At 41.4% G+C, this 18,904-nt stretch overlaps 1 protein-coding gene and 1 long non-coding RNA gene across 5 annotated transcripts in view; both read right to left on the reverse strand.

The window, feature by feature from the left end:
- Positions 1 to 3,563: 3,563 nt before the first annotated feature.
- On the reverse strand, positions 3,564 to 7,273 carry LOC144680494 (uncharacterized). The gene is made up of 2 exons (XR_013576567.1): positions 6,488 to 7,273; positions 3,564 to 6,419 (listed from the first exon to the last, which is right to left on the reverse strand). It is a non-coding gene; the product is annotated as an uncharacterized LOC144680494 (long non-coding RNA).
- Positions 7,274 to 7,518: 245 nt separating this feature from the next.
- wdr35 (WD repeat domain 35) overlaps positions 7,519 to 18,904 on the reverse strand; it is a 118,091-nt gene continuing 106,705 nt past the window's right edge. For 2 of the 4 annotated variants that reach the window (XM_078541522.1, XM_078541520.1), the window contains 2 exons: positions 9,481 to 9,721; positions 7,519 to 7,809 (listed from right to left, as the gene is read on the reverse strand). In XM_078541522.1, the coding sequence (XP_078397648.1) occupies positions 7,656 to 7,809; positions 9,481 to 9,721 (395 nt within the window). In that variant the 3' untranslated portion in view covers positions 7,519 to 7,655. The remainder of the gene's footprint in view (positions 7,810 to 9,480; positions 9,722 to 18,904) is intronic. The other 2 variants (XM_078541521.1, XM_078541523.1) reach the window with 2 other exon arrangements.

Below are 18,904 nucleotides of genomic sequence, written 5' to 3' on the forward strand. Positions count from 1 at the left end.
TCTCTCAGGTAACGTGGGAGATCCCACAGCACTGTTTCAAAGCAGGGCAGGGGAGTTAACCGTAGTATCCTGGTCAATGTTTATCCCCCAATCAGCATCAGAAAACAGATTATCTGACATTATCACATTGCTGTTTGGTGGAGTTTGTTGTGCACAAAATTGTCTGCCGTGCTCCCTGCATTGCAACAGTTCAAACACTTCAAATGTACTTCATTAGTCACAAGCTTCTTGCGAAGTCTGGTTGTCAAGACCCCACAAGAGCAATTAATAACCAAACCATCTTTTACTGATGTTGGTGGAGGGATAAATATTGACCAGGACACCAGGCAGAACTCCTCCTTTTTCAAAATAGTCCCACAGGATCTTTTACAACGACTGGAATGGGCATAATGGTTACGCAAACTGGAGGAACAGCATCTCATCTTCCGACTAGGCACTTTACAGCCTTCCGGACTGAATATTGAGTTCAACAATTTTAGATCATGAACTCTTTCCTCCATTCCCACCCCCTTTCCGATCCCCCCACCTTTTTTTCTCCAATAATTTATATAGATTTTTCTTTTCCCACCTATTTCCATTATTTTTAAATGTATTTCCATCCATTGTTTTATCTCTACCTTTTAGCCTTTTTAGATTCCTTCCCCCCACCCCACCCCCACTAGGGCTATCTGTACCTTGCTCGTCCTGCTTTCTACCCTTAATTAGCACATTCCTTAGATAATATCACCACCTTCAACACCTCTTTGTCCGCGACATCTTTTGGTTATCTCCACCTATCACTGGCTCTACTTGTGCCCCCCCCCCCACCCTTAAACCATCTTATATTTCACCTCTCTTCTATTTTTACTTAGTTCTGTTGAAGGGTCATTCGGACTCGAAACGTTGACTGTGTTCCTCTCGGCAGATGCTGCCAGACTTGCTGAGTTTTTCCAGGTATTTTTGGGTTTTTTTTACCATCTAATTTCTGTTTTACCAGGAAAAGAAAATATCCCAGATCAATTCAGGGGGAAAAAAATCCAAGGAATTCTATCCTTCTATGGTATTAAAAGGTAGAAATGATGGTAAAATAGTCATTATATACACTAATATAACCAGCTTTGATACTGGTTCAGCAAAGGTTGAAGGTCATGACATATTTTAGAAATGTAAATACCCATTTTGACCTTTTCAATTATGATACCATACAGCCAGTCAGTTACATTTGGAATTAGGTATATGAGATCTTTCAAGTTCAAAAGATATTTTCTATTGAAGGTAAAAATCTCCCTCCTCAGATCGTGTTCATCTCAAGAGCTATTTCAATCTATTGACACTGTCATATTTGTCTTTCCATGCTTTAGACAGAGGATCTGAGGAAAAGTTAAAAGTTGAACCACAATCTGTGCTCGTCAGATCTCAGAATCTAAATTTTTGACCTATAACAAAAAAGCAAGCCTGAATTATGCCTAGAAATCATCAGAAATTCTACAAAATAATGTGCATATAGAAAATACTCCCAGCAAATGCTATTTTGATTAATTCCTTTAACAAAAGATTTGGATAAAACAGTGCAAGAGCAGGGCTGCATATTGCAAGGGTGTATGCACAGATAATTGAATGTTGTTTGTAACTCAGTGATGTTGAGATCTTAGACAAATCATCCACAAAATGTGACTAGACAAGTGTAAATTATAAATTTGAAGCTCTTTCAAATTAGCCTTGGAGATCAGGGAGAAATTTCACACTTCTTGGAGGTTTGGTGTAGTTACCTTTTGCAAGAGATTGAGCAGATTTGATGAGGTCCATGAAGGGACTGTGATGAAAATGGTTGAATTCTTGTCCCATGCTTTATATTCTAGTATACTCAATAAAGGTCATGAGAACAACTTTTAATTGACTACCTGATTTTTTTTTTCCAGTACATTCAGGATCGTGAGATCTTGTGGCGCAGTCGTTGTGTCCCTGTCTCTGAGCTAGAAGCTCAGCATTCAACTCCAGCTCCAGGGCTTCATGGACAAGGACGGTGCAGCCAAACAGGCTGAGTATCAACTTGTAAATCCTTCCAACAAATGCCAACGGTGGGCCGTAAGAGCGGGAGAGATTCCTGGTCAGCCATGTGTTTGGAGAAGGCAACAGTAAACCACTGCAGGATCTTGCCAAGCATAAGCATGCACCAAGAAGTCCACGGTCGCCAACGCCCTCTTAGGCTTGGTACCTGAAGATGATGCCCAAGATCAGAGGAATTGCAGAGCTCTGAAGTCCTGTGGTAGAACCCCTGCAGCAAATAATTGCCCTAAAGCCATTTCTAAATAACTTCACATTTAAAAACAATGGGCCGTAACCTCCGACTAGCTTCAGAAAGTGCTGACCCGCAGGAACTAGAAGAAATAAATACCTATTTACCTAGTCTTGAAAATTGTGTTGCCACTTCCGTTCGCCGGAGCTGTTTGGGGCCTGCATCGAGAGACTCCTCACAGGCCCCAGCGAAGTGTAGCTCCAATGGATTCAAGGAGGCCATGCCCTCTTTTTTACGGCACTTGCTGTCGTAAAGCAGGTAAGTTTAAAGGGCCAGGGAAAAGATAAGGGTCCAAGGTGAGTGCATAGGATTTGTGGGGTGGGGGTGTCCGGGGACAGTGCAGGGGGTGGGAGGGTTGCTTGTAGGTCCAGGGGCGTGGGGTCAGTCGGAGGTGTTTTGGGAGGGGGCGGGGTGGGGGGGGGGGGGGGGGTGTCGGTCGGAGGTCTGAGGCGTCAGGGGTTGAGGGGTGGGTAGTGTTGAAGGTTGGGGGGTGGGCAGTGTCAGAGATCGGGGGACGGGTGCGAGGTGTCAGAGTTCGGGGAGAGTTGGGGATTGTCGGGGAGTGGGGGGGTGTCGGAGGTCGGGGGTGTCAGAGGCGGGGGGCTGGGGGACTGTTGGAGGTCGAGGGATGGGGGAGTCCCATGGGGTTGGTCTGGGTCTTTACAATAGTTACTCAGAAGTTAGAAGGGGTTTTAATTCTTCTACAACAAAAACAAAAATAGTTGGAAAAACTCAGCAGGTCTGACAGCATCTGCGGAGAGAAATACAGTTAACGTTTCGAGTCCGCATGACTCTTCATCAGAACTAAGGAAAAATAGAAATGATGTGAAATATAAGCTGGTTGAGGGGGGTGGGACAGGTAGAGCTGGATAGAGGGCCATACAAAGTCATATGGACTCGAAATGTTAACTCTGTCTTCCACTCCACAGATGCTGTCAGACCTGCTGAGTTTTTCCAGCTATTTTTGTTTTTGTTTCAGATTTCCAGCATCCGCAATATTTTGCTTTTATCTTAGTGTTTAATTCTTCTAACTTTTTCTGAGTAACTATTGGCACAACCCTGGCGGAACCATCCAAAGTTAGCGATTTAAACCGCATTTTTGGATGGTTGCCAGCACAGCGCAATTGTCCAGAGGAAGTGTGCACTTCTGGGCAATTGCCGTGCAAACCCTTACCTGGGAACTTCCCAACACATCTTTGGGATACCCCCCCAAATCAGATGCTGGGGAGCGCGGAAGTTACGGGCCATTATGTTTACAGTGGTAGTGAAGAGTCCATTTATGCAAGTGTAAATTCAATGTTTTATTGAAAGACACCAGGAAAGTAAATTACCACAGTTAAGCCATATTATAAAAATAGTCTGCTTCAAAGACTCAAGACAACACTATTATATACAGTATAAATTGTACCAATCGCAAAAGGTAAGTTAAATGAAAGTTTACATTAAAAAAAACAACTTTACAACATTTTCCTGATCAATAGCCGACTATGGTAAAAAGAGTAAAGTGACAGGAGAAAGGAACACAGTTGTTTGTGATCTCACTGGACTTCATTTTGTAAATAACAAACTTCACTAGTGCCTATTATGTACAAGTACTCTGTAATAAAGTGGTTGAGTTGGAGTAGGTAATATTCATTTATTAGGGTATTTCTAGATCTCTTGAGCTTTTTAATACTCCTTTCCAACTACTATTGTGTACAACTTGATTCATTAACTAACTTCTATAACTATGGTGGTTAAATTGCCAAAATATTTACCTGTAGTAAAAAAGTAATGTGCGTAAATCTCATCTTTCCTCAAAATCCAATTAAAATAATGTAATTGTCTTTGGAAAAGCTATGAAGACAACTCACTAAATGCTACTTGTATATACTAAACTGTTATGAAAAGCTGATGCTTATATAGTACCTTTAACACAGAAAAATATCTGAAAGTGCCTCACAGAAATGTATTATAAAATATGGAACCCAAGCAAAAGATTAGTAGGTGTGATCAAAAATTTGATCAAAGCAGTGGATTGAAAGAGGTCCCTAAAAGGAGGAGAGGGCAGAGGAGAGATAGAGGGATTTAGGGATGGAATCTCCCAGGGCCTATGCAGCTATAGGTAGGGCCACCAATAGTGAGATGATAGAGCAGAACATGGTGTGGGACAGGATTTGGAAAGCAGAATTCCAAATGAACTAAAATTTATGTCGTGGGGGACGCACAAGCCATACCAAAGGCATGGATAAGCATTTCAGCAGCAGATGGGCTGAGTTACAATATTATGGAGATAGAAGTATGGAGGACTGGAGGGTTGTAATGTTTACCATTATTCAAGACAAGGAAGAGGGATAAACCTAGGCCAGTCAGCCTAACATTGGTGGTAGGGAAGTTATTGGAAATCATTATTAGGGCCAAAATAAACTTTCAATTGGAAAGACATGGTTTAATCAAGAAGAGCCAGCATAGATTTGTTAAAGGCAAATCAGGCCTGATTAATTTGGTTGAATTCTTTGATGAGGTAACAGAGAAAGTTAACCAGGGTGGTACAGTAGATGTACATATGGACTTTCAGAAGGCATTCAACAAAGTGCCACACAGAAAGTTTCTTAAGAAAATGGAAGCTCATGGTATTGATGGGGGAGGGGATCATCTGGATATGAGACTGGCTCAGTGATAGAAAGTAAAGGCTGGTGTGGATGGATGTTTTTCAGACCAGGTGTTGATTTGCAGTGATGTTCTCCAAGGGTCAGTTTTAGGTCCATTATTCTATGCAATTTTTCTAAATGACCTAGACTCGGGGGTAGGGAACATAAGGTTTGCAGATAATACAAAACTTGGCAGAGGTGTGGATAGTGACAAGGATAGTTACAGGTTTCAGGATGAGACAGACAGGATAGTGAACTGGACAGAAACACTACAGATGGGATTCAATGCTGAAAAGTATGAAGTAATGCACTTTGATAGAACTAATATGGAAAGATAGTATACTATAAATAGCACAATTCTGAAATGTGTAAATGATCAGACAGACCTTAGTGTCCAGATACACAAATCCTTAAAGTGGCAGAGTAAGTTGATAAGGTGTTTTTTAAAAATATGGATTATTTGAGTTTAGAAATAGAGGAATAGAATATAAAACAAAACAAACATACATACTAGAACTTTATAAAGCATTGTTTAGGCCTTAGCTGGAGTACTGTAGACAATTCCGAGCACCACACTCGAGGGAAATACCTTAGAAAAGGGTTAGGCTGAGGAGTAGGATTGATGGGACTGCTTGACAGAGAGTTGACATGGATTCGATAGGCGGAATGGCCTATTTCTGCGTTGTAAGGACTTTATGAAACGGAATAGAAAGGTTTACTAGGATGCTACCAGGGATAAGTGACTTCAGTTATGAGGAGAGGTTGTAAAGATAGGACTGTTACCTAGGAACAGGGAAAGTTAAAAGGTTACCTAATAGATGTTTCAAGAAGACGACAGGGTTAGCTAGAGTAGCTGGAGTAAAACTATTCCCTTGGGTGAGCGGCCAATAAACCAAGGTCATAGGTTTAAAATCATTGGCAAAAAATCTAGAGGGGAGGTAAAGAATTTTTTGCCCCAGAGTTGTCAAAGTCTGGAATATTCTACTTGAAATGGTGATAGAAGCTGGTTCCTTAAATAATTTTAAAAAGGAGTTGGACAGTTACTTGAAGCTGGGGAGCTTACAGGGTTATGGACAAAAAAGTGGGGGTGGGGCTAATTACAACTGTTCTTTCCAAGAGTCAGTACAGGCATGAAGGGCAAATGACCTTTTTCTGTACTGTAAGGTTTTATGGGCAGTCACAGTTATAGAGGGTCCTTTGTGATTCTGGTTACAGCAACTACAATGGGTTGTAACAGGTGCAGAAACATGGTTTGAGAGGTTCAAATAGGGATTTGTGCAAAAGATGGATATGGATTTGAGAGGGGCAACATGTTCATCAACTTGAAAGGAAAGTAAGGTTGGAAATGGGGCAGCAGTGAGCATGGACAAATTAGGTTTATTTTTAGTCAGGGTGATGTTGGTGATTTTGAAAGGAATCAAGACTGTAGATGAGAGAAGCAACTAGCATGAGATTCAAGAAAGGAAGTTCGATAGTCGGCAGTTTAGCAGGAAAACAGTCAAGGGAACATGACTCTTTTCTTCTCCACCGATGCTGCCAGACCTGCTGAGTTTTTCCAGGTAATTCGATTTTTGTTATGTACAGCGTTGAGATGATTTCAAAGAGAAGATAAAAAAGAAAGTAGAGGGACAAATGGGCTCAAGGGTAAGGGGGGGTAGCAGCAGAGACAGCTAAAAAAAATGGTCTCAATCTTAGTGACAAGACAGACATGAGTTCTTATTGGAGATAGAGAAGCAAAACAAAGAGGTTTAATGAAACATTTGGAAATACAGAAATAAAATAAAAAAGAAAAGAAAGAAAGAAAGAAGCCTAGGGCTCTCCAGGATGATCCTGGAGTGGTGAGTGGTTTTGGCAGAGGAAAATGCACCGCAATGGTGCTCATGTGATCCACCAAGTCTAGTGATAGATGACTAAGCCAGCTGTATACCAGATACACTATAGTCTGCAGACCTTAAACTTGAGGAAGCAAAGCTAGGGATCAATCTGAAGGAACACCCAGGATGGGAGGCCATCAAGGTTTTGCTGAGGAAAAGGGTATTAAAAGTGTAAGCGAGGGAATAGGGGAGTAAATTTACAGTGGTAGAAATACTGTAGCAAATTGAGAACCAAAGGCTAGACAAACTTGCACTTCATAATGCACAGCAAATGACTTGGGGGAGATTTGTTTCCAGCGATGGTTACAAAAGGCATTGGGGTTGGAAGGAGGTAAGGGGATGTCAGTGGTGAGGGATACAAGTAGTTAGAGATAGTCATATAAAACTTAAAAGTAACATTTGGCTTTTTATCTTGAGACTTGGATTTGAATTTAGACCAGACTAACGAGATGAAAGTCTCCTCTGTATGCAAGTTATTAACATTCTTTGTGAAAGCGAGTTTGGACAGATTTATAACTGTTCCGAGTGTACATTGTCCAATACCAAAAAATAGCACGAGTTTGATGCTAATTGGTAATCCCACTTAGATAAGCCCCCAAGAGGGCTGATTCTATACATAGAAATGGAAAAATGTCACATTGGTAAACTACACACTAGATGACCTGGGAATGCTTTTATATCCACATGTTTCTGAAATGGAATATATTGTAAGCCTCACCTCTAATATTAGCTCAATGAGATTTAGAGAAAAAGACAAATTCATAAAATGTTAAAGTGGAGGCAATTCATTAAAAATAGTTTTAATGCAACAATAAAGCCCAGCAGTTATTTCGAAACCAACACTGCTTATAAAAGTTTACTTTAGCCTTTGCTGATCTATCCCACAGGATTATGACAGAGAGGACAAAAGTTGTGGTTGCTTATATCCTGTTCATGAGCACAATGTTTACAGACACCACACATCCAGAACTGATAGTCTGCAATTGGTCGTCCTGTCACAACACAAGTTGGAAGCTTCCCTTCTCCTCTGCTGGAACGAAATGAGAAAATTACACATTTTTCATCAGCACAAAGTTTATAACAAATGCCTTGCAATATAAGATTACATTGCTGTAATCCATTTAGAGGAGGCAAAATCAAATAAATAAAAAAGTCTGTTTTAATCAGCTCTTCAAGCCAGTCTATTGACATTCAAAATGAAGAACAAAGCCAAGAGAATAACAAGCATGGTTGAGGTGGCCTTATTTGTAAAAATTCCTAACAACAGCTACCATGATGAGAGTCTGATTTCAATTTGAGATGATTCACACTATTAATACTCTAAATTTGTGTGATAGTATGTCACCAAAGTGCAATTTTTAAAGTAAAGGAAAGCACTTATATAACAGCTTATCACATCTCCTAGAAACATCGCAAAGCATTTTGTAACTTCAATTACTGCTTGGACTTCAGTTGCTTTTGTAAGCAGATGTGGTAGCTATTTTTGCGCATAAATCCCAATGCTAGAGAGCATTCTGGTGGAGTTCAGCCCAATTTCTATTCATTGAAATTCTTCCAAGTTTATGTTGCTGCTTTTAGTTGCAAATGATCAGTTTCTACCAGGAATTAATTCACAAGCACTGTGAGAAGGTTTGACAATGTTTCTCACCCAACCACATAGTCACTATAATAATGCTAAGAATTCATCCTTGGCCTTTTCTATTTCACATCTACACAATGGCTCTTCGCAGAATAATGCATAGCATGAACTGACTTCCATAGGTATGCTGATGGCCTGAACCTCTACTTCTATGTGCTTGAGTCCATAATCACCACTGTGCTCTCACTGCACATTTAACTTCAAGCCATGGGCAAACCAGAACTACTTCTAATTTAATATATGTGAAATTGCAGCTATCTATTTTGGCCCCTAGCAAAAACTCTACACCTAGTTTCCACTTTTACCACTACCCCCACCCTTTCCATCCATTTATCCCAGACTGAATTGAACTGTGTGTATCCTTGGTGTCCTGTTTGACATAGAATTTCAAAACGCCATATCGTATCCATCATCAAGGTCACCTAGTTACACCTCAAAACCATTATCTGCCACCACTCTCATCTCTCCCTCACCACCAGCAAAACTGTCATCCATGCTTCTCACATCTTCAAGCTCTCCTTCAACAGTTTTTTTAGCTCCACCCTATATAAACTTTAACTTGCCACATCCTATCCCACACTAAGCCCTTCTCGCCTCCTATTCCCATCCCCACCACCTTTCATTGCTTCACACTTTCTAGTGCACTGAATTCCAGATCCTTAGCCTTGTCTACAAGTTCCTCATACCCTCATCACTCCTTTCCTCTAAGAACCTTTCGGCTCAAGTGCCAACATGTACATTCTGCTCTTTCCCATCTGACTACATTTACATTCCCTGTCCCTGCTCCAATTTGGTGGTCACAGTATTCAGCTATTTTGTTGCCCTACAATGCAATGCTTTCCTTATCTGCCTTCTTATTCCACTGTCAAAATCCTTCTTAGCATCTTTTGGCTATACATTTAGCACCTCCCCTAACTCTTCTACTATTGCATGGTGTTCATTTTCCTCACTGAAACATCTTGGAAAGTTTTACTATGTTAAGGCTTCTAGCTGTTACTACTAAACACACTTTATCAAAACTTTTCTGCAATATTAAAAACAAATCAAGCAATTTGTACTGACCCTTCTGGGAGACTGTCCAAATCAGATTTCTTGCCATCTTTGGGACTGTGTTTGATGAAGATCTCGAGGGCCAGGTCTTCATACTGCTGTCTCTGTTCTGAAGTCAACATGTCTAAAGACTCAAGCTTGATAAAAGCTTTGGAACATGTCCCAAAAGCGCGATTAGCACATGCAGAGAGTGCCAATAAACAGTAAATCTCCACTGATGGGATTATGTCTTCATAGTCCCGCAAATGAAGTGCTGCAAATTTACAATATGAATTTATATTTGGTTTCATGACAAACTTGTTATAATAGGCACATATAATTAAAAGACTGATTCTAATCAAAGGACAACTTCCAAACTAATGAAACACTATACATGTATTTGCTTTGATAATTGTGATCCATATGGTTTGAATCTCACTCATGTGGCTCAGGATGATCCTCTTGGGTAATTGACTTTCTGTATCAAGACATGACTTAGGGGATAGCAGAGTCTGCTACTGACTCTTGATCGAAAATAATTGCTAAACTTGAGATGTATCATGCATAACATCTCTATCCTAGGGATAGAATGCAAAAGTTTAACATCTAAATAAGCAAAACCAAAATGAAATTATCTGAGGAGCATTGGAGGCCCTAAATCCAGCACCCTGCAAGGTGGTTCCAGCGAAGTCCCCATAGTTGTCAGGTTTATTTCTAATTTTTCTAGATTTGTTGGTTTATAAGCATGTCATTTCCACTCTACAATTGCTTCTTTTGGTTAGCTAATATTTTTCAGCAGCAAGGACAGGTGGCCCTACCGATATCTGCAGGAAGTCCTTGCACATGTGCCAATATTACAGGTAGTTCCTTATACAAAAAAATTTGAAAACCACTGCCTGAGAAAATGTGATCAGCACAAATCAAACCTGCTTAAGAAAATGGTTAAGAATAGGAAACAGTACTTCTGAGAGGTGCAATGGGAGATGGAAAGAGATAAAGAGACACAGAGTGTTCAATGAAGTCTCACACAAGACATTGGCTGGGATTTTCTGGCCCCATCTCAGGCGGGACCTGCCCCATCCAGAAGTCCATTGACTTGCAGCAGGACAGGACGATCCCGGCAGCGGGCAGGTGCAGAAAATTCCGCCCACTATTTCTAAGTCCAACATGAACTGGAATTGCGCTAATTTGCTGACACCAAAAATAGGAAGAGTGGGAAGATAGAGATTGCAGCAAAAGAATCCAGATCAGTTTTGCAATTGAGCAGACATATGACAAATCGAATTTAATGCTGATAAAGGTAAAGTACTGCACAGAAGCAAAAAAATCTGTGCAATTACAACAATTACTTCACTCGTTATAAAGCCCTTTGGGACAACCGGAACTCATAATGGTGCAATATAAGAAAGAAAGGCTTGCATTTATATGTATAGAATTAGTGGAGCCTAATCGGGCAGGAGGACGAAGTTCATTTTTGGTACACAGAAATAGTAAAGAGTAATAATACTATCTAAAGTGTAAAGGAGCTATGAAAAAAAATTAAAGAAGTTAAAGGTTTAATGCAGAAAGAAGATGGTTAAGAGATATATCAAAGTAGAAAGAATATACAAGGTAAATACAGATTATTACTTCAAGTTAGCCAATAAAGTAGGACTGGTCATGAAGCTATTAATGTATATAATATTATTGGAAATTATTTTTTCTTAAATAGAGGTTTAGTTTGTTGATGTGTCTTAATTGTAATAAAGCCAGCTAGTCTGGGAGCTTTGATGTATAGTAGTTTTGAGATGTGAACAGTAGAGTGCATTTGCATTTTGTTGAATAGAGCATTCAAGAAGAGGAGCAAAATCTGGCACCTAGCTAACAGAGACCAAGCAATATTTATATTACTAATAAAATTGGTATAATGGAAAGAGTTTTATTATTAGAAGAGGTGGAGTTCAAAGGAGCTGGTGATACAATGAAAATTTACATTCAATGAGATGTGCTGGGTATAACAGATAGCAGTTTTGTGCGTGCAGAACAAAGCCATGTAACATCAAATCAGCTGTAAGCCTACCACTGTGTCTGCAAAGGAACCAAAGTGAAAGGAACCTCATTTTGAATTTGTAAGGTGCAAATGCTTTGCCTGGTGTCTGCTTAAAGTCTAGAGGTTGTTGTTGCCTTAATGGAGATTAGTTTGGGAATTTGTTAAAAGTTATGATAGTAGTAATTTGTAGCCATGTGTATATATTTAATGTGTGTAAATTAATAAATCAAACTCTCATGTAGTTTGATATAAAAACCTGTTGAGAACTGGGGGTTTTATGCCTGAATTTAGAGCTTCATCTCAAATATATCATTTAAAAATATAGGTTATGACAGTTGTTTAGTTTCCCTCTGGGATTTTTACATAACTCAGATTTATTAACTGCTGTGCCATAACAGACCAATGGTCATGCATGGAAATTGATAAATGTGTTATAGATATCAGGAAAATATTCTTGGTCAAAGAATGATGCTAAGAAAGACAATAGGGGCAAAAACTTGGGTTGTCTGCTATACAATTACATGCCACAATAGTAGAGTTTAATGCATTAGAAGTAAACTGCAATAGTTTTTCTTTTATTCTTTCAAGGGACGTGGGCATCGCTGGCGAGGTCAGCATTTGCTGCCCATCCCTAATTTCCCTTGAGAAGGTGGTGTTGAGCTGCCTTCTTGAACTTCTATAGTCCATCTGGTGTCTGAAGGGGTTTGGTACAACTGAATGGCTTGCTAGCCCATTTCAGAGGGCAGTTAAGAGTTAACCATATTGATGTGGGTCTGGAGTCACATATGGGCCAGGCCATGTAAGGATGGCAGATTTCCTTCTTACTAAATTAAAAGATGGAACTGCCATGGTGGGATTTTAACCCATGTCCCAGAGCATTAGTCTGGGCTGCTGGACTACTAGTCCAGAACATTACCAGTGACATGCCACCATCTCCCCATAATCATCCTGACTTTTATTGTGTCCTTAATTGTGTTAGAATTAACTAATTAAAATGTTTATTTTTTTAAACATCCAGAGAAGATTTCAGAATACCGAGGGATGGTTATTTCCTACTTATTCTAGCACACAATTCCGCTGTTAATCTTGTATGCTGTAACTCTTGTAAACAAAATGTATAATGACAGGCTCTCCAATTTTAAACGATCCTATTTAACTATACATTTCTAAAGGCTGACCAAAACAAATTTTAAAACAGCACAAAATCTGAAGATTTAGAAACAGAAGTTCTGGTTTCACTGACAAGCCACAACAAAACAATAAATATTGAATAGCTCTTCTATTTTGCAAAACTTTATATTCATTATTTTGCATCCATTCATTCAAGTTTTATTATGAATACATGGAAGGAAGATACACTGAGAACTGTCAATGCTCTTGATAGACATTTCATAATTTTAGAAAAAAATCAAAACACTGTCACTTATTTATCACATCTTCAATTTGGGATATCCTAAGCTCATGGAAGGTACAAAATAAATGCAAGTGGGTGACAGACAAGCATTTATGATTGACAAATATGTAAACTAAAACCAGATGTTTCAATGCTCAAAACTGTGCTGCAAGCTACTTTACAAGAAAAGGCAGTGTTGTAGCAACCTAAAATATAACAGACAGCTTAATAAAATAAATCGGTGTCTCCATGATGGTTTACCAGAATAAAATAGAACAGTTGATAAAAGATGCACTAGACATTCCACTGTGGTACCACTACATAAGTTTAACAGCATGACAGTATTGTAGAATGTACTGAAAGCAGAAAAGGAATATTGCTAACCAAATATGACAGTTCATCCGAGAACAACCCTTTCAGATAGATACCACTGCATATTTTGGAACTGACCAAACCATTTAAAACATCTCACTCTTTCATTCATCGCTGTCTTGCTCATATACCATATGTACTTGCACATAAGGTGAGAAATACATGTAACTGTACATAAAAATATACTTCTCTCCTGACCCCTCTTAGGCAGAACGGTGCTTTCAAGCAGACGCCAACCTGACCTGAAAATATTCAGGAGAACTCAACCCAACTCGCATTTGACCAGGAATGCATGATCAGCTGTTTCAAATTCAGCTGATCCATTTTCTAACAGAAGCTGATCCAATTTGAAAATACAAAGATGCATTTGTATATCCTATGCCAAGATCAGCTGGAACTGGAACAGGTGAAATGCCACATCTTTAAGTGAAAAGCTATCAAATGACTACCAGTAAGGAGAGAATTTAGACGTGCAAGATGAGGGTCAGCATTCTAAATGACATTGACTGGTCTAGAATGTTAATTCTCATCTTAAGTGGCGGTCAAAGATTTGCTTTTTGTTTTGGCTGAAAAATACAAAGATTTGATCAATAAGAGGAAATGTGATCAACTCCATTCAGAAGAAAAATCAAACAAAATTGGACACCGAGCTAGATAAGGAGCTATTCGGGCAGATGACCAAAAGCTTGGCCAAAAAGGTAGGTTTTAAGCAGCACCTTAAAAGGTGGAAAGATAGAGACAAGAACTAGGGAACACAGTTTAAAAATAAGGGGTCTCCCATTTAAGACTGAGATAAGGAGAAATGTTTTCTCTCAGAGGTTGTTAGTCTGTGGAAGTCTTTTCCCCAGGGAGCAGTGGAGGTGGAGTAATTGAATATTCTTAAGGCTGAGTTAGACAAGATTCTTGATGGACAAGGGAGTCAAAGTGCATCAGGGGTAGACAGGAAAGTGGAGTTGAGCCACAATTACATCAGCCATGATCTTATCAAATGGAGAAGCAGGCTCAAGGGGGCAAATGGCCTACTCCTGCTCCTGATTCGTATGTTTGTATATATGTATAGGTAGAGAGACAGACAGGTTTAGGGAGGGAACTCCAGAACTTAGGGTATCGGCAGCTGAAGGTAAATGGTTGAGCCATTAAAATCAAGACAGTTGGAGGAGCACAGATATCTTGGAGGGTTGTGGGGCTGGGAGGGTTGTAAGGCTGTAAGAGATTATAGAGAGGGAGGGGAGAGGTCATGGAGGGATGAAAATTTTAAAATCAAGCATTGCTTAATTGGGTACCAATGTAGGTCAGCAAGCAGACAGGTGATGGGCAAACAGGACTTGGTGCGAGTTAGGACATGGGTAGCAGAGTTTTGAATTGTCTCAAGTTTACAGAGGGTAGAAAATGGGAGGTGGGCCAAGAGTGCATTGGGATAGTCAAATCCAGAGGTACCAAAGGTAAAGATGAGGGTTTTGGTAGCCAATGAGCTGAGGCAGGGGTGGAGTCAGGTGATGTCACTGAGGTGGTGGGGTGGATATGTAATTGGAAGTTCATCTGAGAATCAAATATGACACCAAGATTGCAAATAGTCTGTTTCAGCCTTAGACAGTTGCCAAGGACTGGAATGCAGCCAGTGGCCAGGGAACAGTTTGAGGCAGGGATCAGAAAGAATGGCTTTTTTTAGTTGGAGGAAATTTCTGCTCATCCTGTACTGGATATCAGGCAAGCAATCTGACAAGTTAAAGTCAGTGGTGAGGTCAAGAGAATTTTTGTGAGGTTCTTCTGGGTGTCGTCAGCTTCTATGTGGAAGCTGACGTATGTTCAGATGATGTCGTCGAGGGCATGTAGATAAGAAAGAGGAGAGATAAATCCTTGGAGGACACAAGAGGTAAAGGTGTTGGAGTGGGACGAGATTGATCTCTGACTATGAGTGCATAGGTAAGAACAGAACCTGGTGAGTGAAGTCCCAACCAACAATGGAGAGATGTTGAAGGAGGGTGTTGTGGTCAACTGTGCCAAGTGATGCAGTCTGGTCAAGATGAACCAGCAGTGATAGTTTACCTATGGCACAGTCACATTAGAAGTCATTTGTGACTTTCACAAGAGCTGTTCTGGTATTGTGACATCCCTGATTGGAGGGATTCAAACATGCACTCATCCAGGCAAGTGGGGAAATTCCATCACTCCTGACTTGTGCCCTGTGGATGGTGGACAGACTTTTGGGGAGTCAGGAGGTGAGTTACTCACCGCATGATTCCTAGCCTCTGACCTGCTCTTGTTACCACAGTATTTATATGGTTAGTCCAGTTCAGTTTCTGGTCAGTGGTAACCCCCAGGATGTTGATGGTGAGGGAATTCAATGATGGTAATAACTTTGAATGTCAAGGGGGATTGGTTAGACTCTCTCTTGTTGGAGATGGTCATTGCCTGGCATTTGTTTGGTGCAAATGTTACTTGCCACTTGACAGCCCAAGCCTGGATACTGTACAGGTCTGCCTGCATTTGGACATGGACTGCTTCAGTGTTTGAGGAGTCACGAATGATGCTGAACATCATCAGCGAACATCCCCACTTCTGACCTTATGATGGAAGGAAGGTCATTGATGAAACCAGTTGAAGGTGGTTGGGCTTAGGACACTATCCTGAGGAACTCCTGCAGTGGTGTCCTGGAACTGGGGTGATTGGCCTCCAACAACCATAGCCATCTACCTTGTGCTAGGTATGACTCCAACCAGTGAGGAGTTTTCCCCCGATTCCCATTGACTCCAGTTTTGCTCGGGCTCCTTGGTACCATACTCGGTCAAATGCTGACTTGATGTCAAGGGCAGTCACTCTCACCTTACCTCTGGAGCTCAGCTCTTCTGTCCATGTTTGAACTAAGGCTGTAATGAGGTCAGGAGCTGAGCGTCAGTGAGCAGGTTATTACCAAGCAAGTGCTGCTTGATAGCTCTGTTGATGCCCCCTTCCATCACTTTACTGATGATTGACAGTAGACTAATGGGGCGGTAATTGGCCCGGTTGGATTTGTCCTGCCTTTTGTGTATAGGACATACCTGGACAATTTTCCACATTGCTGGGTAGATGCCAGTGTTGCAGCTGTACTGGAACAGCTTGGCTAGGCAAGCGGCAAGTTCTGAAGCATAAGTCTTAAGTACTATTGCCGGAACATTGTTAGGGCCCATCGCCTTTTCCATTTCCAATGCCTTCAGCCAATTCTTGTTATCACATGGAGTGAATCGAATTGGCTGAAAACTGGCATCTGTGATGCTGGTGACCTCTGGGGAAGGCAGAGTTGGATCATCCACTCAGCACTTCTGGCTGAAGATTGCTGCAAATGCTTCAGCTTTATCTTTTGCACTGATGTGCTGGGCTCCCCCATCATTGAGGATGGGGATATTTGTGCAGCCTCCTCCTCCAGTGAGTTGTTTAATTGACAACTAGCATTCACGACTGGATGTGGCAGGACTGCAGAGCTTAGATCAATCAGCTGGTTGTGGAATCGCTTAGCTCTGTCTATCAGTTGCTGCTTCTGCTGTCTGGCACAGTAATCCTGTGTTATAGCTTCACCAGGTTGACACCTCTTTTTTAGGTATCCCTGGTGCTGCTCCTGGCATGCCTTCCTGCACTCTTCATTGAAGCAAAGGATGGAGGAAAGCCTCGCCCTGGTGGCTCAACACCTCACTGAAATGCAGCTATATGCTCTCCAGCTCTTGGCTAGCAGGGAAGTGCATGATAGGGAAAAAGAAGAAAGGGCACATGACAGTGGGGACTTTTCTCATTCCTTCACTCCACCCACCACAGGCAGAGCCCCATATGCACCTCAATAACAGTCTGTCCTTGCAGAGGTGCAGGTGTGGCAGTCTTTGGCGGGGTCATAATGGGCTCCAAATCCCAGAAGACATTTGCCACAGGCATCTCATTTGTCAGAACAGGTGACCGAGCAGTCTGCCTCTAGCTCTGCTAAAGCTATATGAGTTGCACCATGTAGGAAAAATAGGAAGCAGATGGGATTGACATAATAGGTGCACAAGAAGATTCACTTGGAAGTGTTCAGCAATGTTCATGTCTATTGTCTATTTTAATGAATAAAACATTTTATTTGAACTCTTCATTCTCCTGGCCTCTAATTTGTTGCATCCCAAACTGACCTTGGATAGGAAAGGGTGTGAATGTTGGAATGAATTGTGCGGACTTCTCTGGGAGCAGCTGCAGACACCATGGCCACATCTAGCTTCTCCTCAGAGGAGGAGAATGCCAATCACTCTGCACCTTGCTTTTCCTGCGGCTCCACTCCTCTCTGCAATGTGATGTTGTGCAATGCACAGCAGACCACAACCATTCTGGAGACCCTTGATGGGGCATACTGAAGGGTGCCTCCAGATCTGTTAAGGCACCTGAACCACATCTTCAGCAACCGATGATAACTGCTGTGGTCATGTGGCTTTTGTTGTATCTCCCCTGTGCACCATTCCTCAGAGAATATTTGTCTTCAAGCAGCCACCCACTGATGCTAATTGGAGGTGCAAAAGCCTTTAGGAGATGTGACTGCCACAGAATGAATCATGGCAGCTTCCAGGCTTTATTGCTCAGACATATATGATAACCTTCCAATAAACACAAACAGGCTGAGCATTAAGAGTGGACTAGCAATTGACGAACACTCCAAGCTGATGTGAGGACAACTTGAATGCCACATGTGTGAAATCAATGGCCACCTGCACCTGTAGGAATCCAGCCACTGTAGCAAATCTGACAGCTCTTTGTGTTTGACTGGCCTCATCCATGGCAAAGTGCATATAAATGGCGGCCTTGGCAAAGACATTGGTGACCTGGGATGCAGCAGATCAAGATCCTGGAGATGCCATCAGCTGACCTCTGGATGGAGCTAGAGGCAAAGAAATTCAGGGTAGTGGTGACCTTGATGGCCACTGGCAATGTGTGCCCACCTAGCCCTTTTGGAAGGCCATTTTTTTCCAGGTGCCTGCAGATGTCAGCAATGACCTACAGCAAAAGTCTGAGTCTCTTGAGGCACTGTTGCTCCATCACATCCAGAAAACTGACCCTCTGCCTGTGCACCCTGTGCTAGGGCACCACCTCCCTAGGCCTAGAGCTTTGTGGTGTAGGCAGCTGCTGTTGGCGTTGTTGCTGATCCTGCTGCTGATATATGTCTGACTGCTACTGTGGCTCCTCAATTGGCTTGCCAGGAACTACGCAATTTTGTTCTTTAAAGGCTTTCTGGCCTGTCATTTTCATTGAGCAATAAATCTCCACTGTACTCTTGCCTTGTTAACCCTGGTGAATTCCACACAGTTCAGGAAGCCCATGCATTGGCTGTTAAAGTTAAATATGGAGTTAAATTCACCATTAACTGCCCATATCTATACCGAAATTAGTTGCCTGTTAGCTGTACAGGAATTTCCTGATCACCTCCAAACCCGCCCAGGTTAAACCCAGGTGTGGGCAGGATCGTGTCATATTTCTGACCTAATAGCACTTTGAAGCTATAACTCCCTCACCCCGTCCACACTTGGATCCACTTGGCAGTTAAAATTCTGCTCCAGATATCAGTTAATAGAACAGCACTTCCAAGGACTTGCAGATTACCCTCCACAGAAAAGTTACACAAAGCCCCGCTGCATTAACTGTCCTTGTTACCCTCTTTACCACTCCCTTAATTA

This window comes from Cetorhinus maximus, chromosome 5 (genome assembly GCF_964194155.1).
Source record: "Cetorhinus maximus chromosome 5, sCetMax3.hap1.1, whole genome shotgun sequence".
Classification (NCBI taxonomy): domain Eukaryota; kingdom Metazoa; phylum Chordata; class Chondrichthyes; order Lamniformes; family Cetorhinidae; genus Cetorhinus; species Cetorhinus maximus.